At 33.1% G+C, this 8,707-nt stretch overlaps 1 protein-coding gene across 1 annotated transcript; it reads left to right on the top strand.

Moving 5' to 3' along the window:
• The first annotated feature begins 3,228 nt into the window (after nucleotides 1-3,228).
• Nucleotides 3,229-8,495, top strand: LOC140446815 (ATP-dependent Clp protease proteolytic subunit-like). Its single transcript, XM_072539403.1, has 3 exons — nucleotides 3,229-3,457; nucleotides 6,186-6,436; nucleotides 8,085-8,495. Exons 1-3 carry the CDS (start codon nucleotides 3,258-3,260, stop codon nucleotides 8,453-8,455), a joined length of 822 nt encoding a protein of 273 aa, XP_072395504.1. The 5' UTR covers nucleotides 3,229-3,257; the 3' UTR covers nucleotides 8,456-8,495.
• The last annotated feature ends 212 nt before the right edge of the window (nucleotides 8,496-8,707 follow it).

The raw sequence follows: 8,707 nt of genomic DNA, 5'->3' as shown, positions 1-8,707 counted from the left end.
CGAGCCTGCATTGTTCAAGTTACTGGAGCTCGTTACTCCACTAATAAAGAAACAGGACACCAATATAAGAGAAGCTGTAAGTCCTCATTAGAGGCTTTGTGCAACGCTTCGTTTCTTAGCTTCAGGTATGACTTACGAGAAACTTTAGTTTCCAACCGTAATATCTTCGCAACTTTTGGAGATCATAATGCCAGAGACATATAAAGCAATTCGCAGCGTATTGCAGGATTATATGAAGGTAAGTACCTATTGTCAATTAAATAATAAAATAGGAGATGGTTCAATATACTTTTGCTCCTAGAGCATCGTTTTCGAGCAACATTTGTTTCATTTAAGAAATGAGGTGGAAAGTAACTTATAACAAACACTGGACAAACAGGTTAAAATTAAAATAAATGGCGGTACTAAGTTGGGCTCATATCGAAGGTGGAGGTTCAATGAAGTTGTACAATGCATATATATTGTATATACGTGTTACATGTATATACATTGTAAATGCCAAATAATGATTTACAAAGTTTGTACATAGTAAATCATGACTCCGGAGTTCTCCTCATAACATTCTACCTGTCTTGGTTTGTTTATTTCTAATGCATCTTTATTGTGATTTTAGTATAGGTGCTCAATATCTGCCTTATATGACACGATGGATTAAGGTGGACACTCACGGTTATGCCATCGCGTCAATCGGCGTGATATACAGCCAAATATTGATCGTGAGTGTTGACTCATGATCGCTTTTTTGGCGTGATGCCAAAATCCGGATTTCCATTCGTTTCATAATAATCCATCGAGTCGTTCCGTTGCTTCACGATAAGCCATCTGCCGTCTGCTCGTAAGTAGCGATACACCGTCATGCCATCGCGCCACCCACCCGTCAATGTCCAAACCCACGTCCATTTTTCGTTCATTGTTCATTCTACATTCTACTCTGAGACGTTGAGCACGCCACATCGCTTTGTAATGAATAGTGAATTAACACACACAGAGTAGAATTACTGACCAAGATGGCATCTGGACGTGAATCGTTGATTGCATTTTTTGAGAAGTACAAGGAATTTGAATGCTTGTGGAAGGTGACAGATAATTACTACAGAACTAAACAAAAGCGTAGTACTGCTATGAAGCAACTTTTACATATTTTTCAGGATATCGAGGACTTCACAGAAGGGGACCCTTCTTCATCTAGCTTGTCCCAAAGCAAAACTAGCACAAATGTCTCGATGTACTATCAAAGAAGCGAAAATCAGAACGTGTCGCAGAATAAGAAAAGAAAAATAAAGAATACTGCTTCTTAGGTGTTTTTTAAAATTTTTTAGGAGACTAGATGCTCCTAAATCGAAGTACAGTGCTTTCGGCGAGAATGTGGCTAAAAAATTGAGATCACTGCCAGAAGATAAGGCGTTATACCGTGAAAAAATAAACCGGCTGCGGTTTTTTGAATTACACGCGTTGTCACGCAGTACCCACAATACCAACAGCCACCGGCCCATTTGCCACCTCCACCACCATCGACCCATCACCAGGATATGACTGAAAACATCTGCGATAATGACGATGCCATGTTACATAACTATATTAAAGGTTTACATAAATAAGATTAATAACATAATAATTCAATAGACATTACTTTCATTGTATTATTTGGTATAATATTTAATTTTATGGAAAAAAGGCAGATATTACGCGCTTATACTAAAATATCTGCCTTTTATTTCCATATATTTCATATACTCGAGCATTCAACCATCTCCTATTTTATTATTTAATTGACAACAGGTACTTACCTTTATACAATCCTGCAATACGCTGAGAATTGCTTTATATGTCTCTGGAATTAAGACCCCCAAAAGTAACCAAGATATTACGGTTGGAAACTTAAGTTCCTCGTAATTCATACCTGAAGCTAAGAACCGAAGCGTTGCACAAAACCTCTCATAAAAAGTTACAGCTTCTGTCATATTGGTGTCTTGTTTCTTTATAAGTGGAGTAATGAGCTCCAGTAACTTGAACTATGCTGGCTCGTCCATCCTCAGGTAATTTCTCCAATCACTTGGCTCCAAAGACAATTCGTTTAATAAGTTCACGTGCGTGAACGTACTTCTTTTTCGCAACCACTCTTCACACCATTTCTTCTTTTTTTTTTATAATTATTTGATGACAAACAGCAGCCACACAAAGTAAAAGTTCTTCTTCGGAGTCCGACATTGTGCGTCTTCACTGAACAACGTCAAATACGAAATGATAACCGATTTGGAGTGATCGTGAATGGGCTATGATTTTCTCGTCAATCCATTTGACTGAAGTAATTTGGCATGGCTCCAAATGGATTGGCTGTGAATGCCTAGTTTTACGAAACGCATGGAAACCTAGATTATCGCATCACGCCAAAAAAGCGATCATGTTTCAACACTCACGATCAATATTTGGCTGTATATCACGCCATTTGACGCTATGGCATGACCGTAAATGTCCAATTATTACAGCAGAATTAAAATTTTAGGGCAGTTGACTAAAAAAATGAAATTGTTACACAACCAACGTCCTTTATATAATTCTCTTTCACATACCATACATTATATTATAGATCGAATATGATTTGAAAATTATTTTCAGGCTAGGTGTAATAAACGTATTTTCAAAAGTTTGTTTGCCATCTACTACTATACACAACTTAACTAAATCTACTATAATCGGTTTAGTTTACTTAGCTCGGGAATATTTTGACAGAGTCATTGTCGGAAACATACAACACAAAGATGCCTACCACAAATATTTGCATTAGCTGGATAAACCTATTGGTGCAGACAACCTTAATTTAAAAAAGAAAAATATTAATTGTGAATATTAGTAGTTTATATTTATTAATTTTGATTAATAGCTTTTTATTTGTAAATACTAATCTACAAACGACTCAAAAATTTCAAAAATAAACAATAAAAACTTTGTTTTAATTGATGCAGTTTTATTTTGTTGATAACTTGCACAATTATGGATAATTTTTAACATGGTTACAATTAATATTGACTATGAGCAGATATGTTGGGTTGTTTAGTATCTTTCAGCCAATTCCAGTGGAAGACAAAATTTTTTCAACATATCAAAAAATTAATTGTGAAATATACCAGATAGTTGGTACTGTGAAAAGAATACAGATCAATAAAGTTTGTTTTTCACTCTGCCTATTTATCATTGCACCGTGCTTCTAGGGGGAAACATGAAAAGGTTTTGACAACTTTTACAAATGTCTTTCTGACATGACGTATACTAACAAACGTCTAGAAGTAATTTCTAAATTGAAAATGGTCCGTAGAAATATGTTTCGATTGTGTTCAAAATCTTTAGAATTCGCAGGACTTCCTAATCCTATGATGGCAAATATTCCAGCATTTCATCATGTGCCGATTGTTGTTGAACAGACTAGTAGAGGAGAAAGGGCATTTGATATATATTCCAGGTAAAAACATGGTGTATTATATATTGATTATTTACATGCTTTGCAATACTATGCTTAGCAAACCTTTTATGTTAGAATGCTAATATAAAACGAAGAAATTCATATTTCTATTTAAGTATAGAAAATGGTATAGATAAATTTAAAAAAAAGCAATTTAATATTTCATATTAGGAGCGTGACATCAACTAAAATGTTAAGATTTAAATATTGAGAAGCGATCATTAACTGTCAGGCCAAGCCTAAGACATAAAAACGGTATTTTCTTAAAAATAAATAATCTACATTGTCGAGATTTTTAGTACCTTTAATAAAAATGAACACCCATATTTTACATTATATTTTACAAAAAAAATTACTTTGTCCAGATAGACCACCGTCGGCGTCGTTCGTTTATATAAGTTTTTTCATAAATATATAATAGGAAACGGGTTTTTTCATATACATTTCACTGGGCTGGGTTTCCCCCAGCCTTTACACTGCATATCGAGAATATGCAGTGTAATTCTTAAATATGCCTCAGTTGTTATTTTGGTTCTGTGTGAAATACGTCTGATAATAAAATGATTTTGCCAGAACTATACGTAGCAGTTGGTTGCTTAATTCATTAATTTGCGTACCCTGTCTTTAATTTTAGTAGGTTTTTATTAATTGTTAACATTGAAACTTAAGACAATTATTTCAGTGATGGATCCTTATGAAAGAGAAATTTAACGTCTAACTACTCTATATGAAGGAGTAACTTCGAATGTAGCAAATGATTAAGATAATAAAGCCCTATTGCCGACGATTATAGAAAAAATTTTAGGGTCATTACACGGAATCTAAACAAGAGAATATCCCGGAAGCAACACCAACGATTGAAGAACAAACAGTTAATGAGGAGCAATCTGACAGGAGATTACATTATTATACGAAAGATGGAACTAAATGAAAGAAATTTGCACCACCTACAAATATTCGCACACGATGGGAGAATATAGGTAGTTTCTTACTTATCAGGAGCTATCCGAGAAGCAAAAACGCAATCCCATTGAATCGTGGGATCTTTTAATGCAAAATATTATTGAACTTGTAGTATAATACACCAATATTTATATTAGAGACATACCTATTTGCAAGATACAAAAATCAAAACGACGTCAAACTTACATATGTTCTGGAAATGAGACTTTTATTGGTGTGTTGTATTTAGCAGGTTTAGACCACGACTCTAAAAAAATTTAGAAGAATTTTCGGCAGATGATGGCATGTGATCAGAAATATTTGTAGCGATCATGGCACAAAGACGATTTATATTTTTGTTAAAAGTAATACGTTTTGATAATAAAGAAACCAGAGACGAAAGACTCAAAATCGATATACTAGCTCCGATAAGAGATATTTTTAAAACATTTGTAAAAAACAGTCAATCTTGTTATACCGTTGTTGACTATGTAACTCTCGATGAGATGCTTTTTGCTTTTCGTGAAAGGTGTAGCTTCCACATGTACATTCCAAACAAATTTAACAGATATAGTATCAAAGTATTTGCCACTGTCGACGCAAAAACATTTTACACTAATAATATGAAAATATAAATATGCCGGCCAACAACCTGCTGGATAATATAAAGTAGATCATTAATGAGCAGCAGTTACTACAAGGATGTGTAAAATTGGACTGAGAAAAAATGCGGATTGCAGATTTTGTCATGCTAAGGACGAAACGGTTTCTACGGAAATTTAAATAAATGAGCTGTAATGATGAAGAAGGAAATACAGAAGTTTCTTTACGATCAGATTCTTAATCTTTTTTTTAATTACTTTACTTTTTATTTTGCTCTTAATGATGAGCTAAGGTATGGCATATCTCTGCCATCTCATTATATGACTAAAATATTTTATCTTCCTTTTCTGGATAGTTAATATGTATGAGGCTTAATACTTGCTCATTTTTAACGTTTAGTCCAAGAAATATTTAACAAGCTTCTATATGTCCACATTTTGTTTTGATGTTAGATCTTTCCAAGGTCAAAAGTTCAGCTCCATATAATAATGTAGAGTAGACGTAGTACCAGGTCATTCGCATTTTTTCATCTTATTTTATAAAATATAACTCTTGGCCTTTAACTGCACCTGGAAATCTTTATGGTTTGATTGTGAGTAAACTCTAGTGTTGTTCCTTGACATTGACAAAATTATTTACTTGTTTTATAATAGAATAGTTTATTTTTACGGGCATAATATTGTCAATAACTATTTTACTAATTATCTTATAGTTTTTTCCAGGTTTAAGCTAAGCTTTTTCAAGTCCATGGTAATTGCTGGCTCTATTTCTTACTTTTTACAGGTCTTGTAGCGCTTCCATATTGAAAATATACTTGGGAGTACAGATTAGATTTCTATTTCTCTTTGGTTCTAGTAAATCTTTATTTTTCTTCTATCTCTGCTATCAATCTTCTTATTTTCTAATACTTTTAATACTTTTAGCTGTTAATCACGCTTTAGTATATCAAACGCTTCTTGGTAGTCAACAAAACACATACAAATACCAAAGTTTATATCTAGATGTCTTTCTATTCACAGATGTACAAAGATAGCAAAATGTTCTCTCTTAGGTCCTTAAGTTATTTCTGAGGCCAAATTGAGTTTTAGTTACATTAGCATCTATTTTTTTATATATCCGTTTTTGGATTATTGTTAACAATATTTTGTGTAGGTACATAAATATAAAAAGGCGTCAATTACAGATTATTAAAAGAAAGAATAATATGTTTAATGGGACCTATTAATGACATAAGCAGTTCTTTGATAATTGCCCAGCTATTATACCTTCAAGCTGAATCATCTTCAAAGCCTATTCATATGTACATCAATTCCCCTGGGGGTGTTATTACATCAGGATTGGGAATATATGATACAATGCAGTACATTCTACCTCCAGTTGCTACTTGGTGCGTGGGACAAGCTTGCAGTATGGCATCTTTATTGTTAGCTGCAGGTAAGTGATTTTTCCAATTTAATAACTACGTTCAGTGATAAATTTTAGTTGTATACTTTAATGTTAATGATAAAAGTAGGACGTATTAAAATTTGCTGGTTTATTAATTAAAATATTAAACGAAAAAAATAAAACATGTGATTGTGGATAAAATTAGCAATTGGTTGGCATTACTTATAATTGTCAACTCAGAAAGAAGCTAACTTATCTATTGAATACAGTATAAGGCAGAAAAAATAAAAAGCAGTGTTTTTGGTCAAAGTTTCTGCGCTGCGGCGCTGTAAGAAGAAAAGTGATATCATGGACGCTAGAATGGTCTCATCATCTCTAGTACTTGTTAACTACTGCCCGTTTCATGTGAATAAATTCATTGACCAAGCAGCTAGGTCCTTGTGCTCTTCTTGTGGCCTCTTGTCTTTCTCTTCTCCACTATAAATATATATAAAACCTACCATATCTTTCCTACCTTGGCCTTTTTTCTGTGTCTCGGTAAAAACTGTAATATCTTATTTAATTATTTTTTTCTATGATGGATTTCCTCATTTGACACCCTTAGATATACCATGTATTTATACTCAAAGTCTTTTTTCGTTTGCTACGTCGTCTTCGTTTTTTCCCGCCCGTTTTCCGAGGTTGGATTTTAGATTTTTGCAGTTGATTTTTTACAGGTAAATAGGAGCAGGTCTTACGTCCAAGCATCTATAAATAAGATTAGGATTTTCTGTTGAAATTTACTCCCTTAGCCAATGTACTCCAGATTGAGGCGCTGGATACTCGCTTTCACCCATTCGTTTGACGGTAGGATTTTCTAGTGGCCTTTACAAGTGTAGACTTGAAAATTTCATGGCATTTATTGACAGTATCCACTTGGCTTGGATACTGTCAGCAAAACCCATACGCTAACCATTCACTCTCCTCCTTTCTCATGAGGGCTGGGACTAACGATAGCGGAGTTAAAATCATTTATAATTATTGATTATATCTTCTGTAATTACATAATCGCTAGTGCTACATGCAAATTTCTTATGTGAAAAAAATGTGAAAATGTGACAATGCCAAATCTACAAAATATATGATCCACAGTCCAGGTCAAGTTGATATTGTTAAGTTGATAATTTTAGATTAAATTGTCAATTTAAGAGTATTCTGACACGGTGCCAAACTAAAGATGTGTTTTAATTAGAGTTCCAAAAGGTGTTTCAACAGTTTGATCACACTACATATTATTAACGTAACGAGTATTAACATTATACGGTATTCATTAACTTTTTTTGAACATCTTTTACAATATAACTTTTTATCTTGGATTTAGCCACAGAAATTAAAGTTCTAATAGATTGTTTTGTTCATTTGAATTTGACATAAATATTTCACTGCATTTAACTTAGACTAGGATAGATATCCCTCTACATTTAAAATCAACTATTAACTTATATTTAATTTCACTATCGGGTGTAATATCCATGCTATTCTTCATAAGTATCTGATAATTCATCTTCTTTTACTTTGCCAATTTTCTACAATGTTATTCTGGCTTCTCGTTATGCTTTCGTTATATTTCCTGTCCAGTTACAGTTTAGAATTTACTATAAATCTGGAACTGACCAATGACATTAGAATGACCTAATTAGCTGACAAAATGTTTTAGGAACACCCGGAATGAGAAGTTCCTTACCCAATGCACGGATTATGATTCACCAACCATCTGGAGGAGTAGTGGGTCAGGCTACTGACATCAAAATACAAGCAGAGGAAATTCTGAAGATTAAGAAACAAATAAATCACCTATATGAAAAACATACCGGGATGCCTGTAGAAAAAGTTGAATCCAGCTTGGAAAGAGATAATTTCATGACTCCTACTGAAGCTCTCTTATTTGGCTTAATTGATAAAGTTTCAACTAAACCTCTTCCGAATAAGGATATAAAGAAAAAAGTTCATGATCAAAAACCAATTGATCCTCCTTTCATTGATGTCTCAAAGTCAGTTCTTAAAAAAGAACCTTGCAAGGAGAATTAATATTATGTTCAATAAATAAATATATTCTCGAAAGCATTTGTTTTCCTTTCGTTTTAACAATTTATAAAGTATTATTGTTTGACATTATTACCGGGATTTACACATCATGTTTAAAATTTGTTTGTTTTTATTTGTAATCTGGTCTTTTAATATTAATTACTATTTTTATTGAGAATTAACTACAATTTCAGATTAAAATAAGCTTTTTTTTTTGGCGTTTTGTATTTTGGGAATGATTTTTCGATGATTCAC

Source organism: Diabrotica undecimpunctata, chromosome 7 (assembly GCF_040954645.1).
Source record: "Diabrotica undecimpunctata isolate CICGRU chromosome 7, icDiaUnde3, whole genome shotgun sequence".
Taxonomy (NCBI): domain Eukaryota; kingdom Metazoa; phylum Arthropoda; class Insecta; order Coleoptera; family Chrysomelidae; genus Diabrotica; species Diabrotica undecimpunctata.
This window is presented reverse-complemented; position numbering and strand designations above follow the sequence as displayed.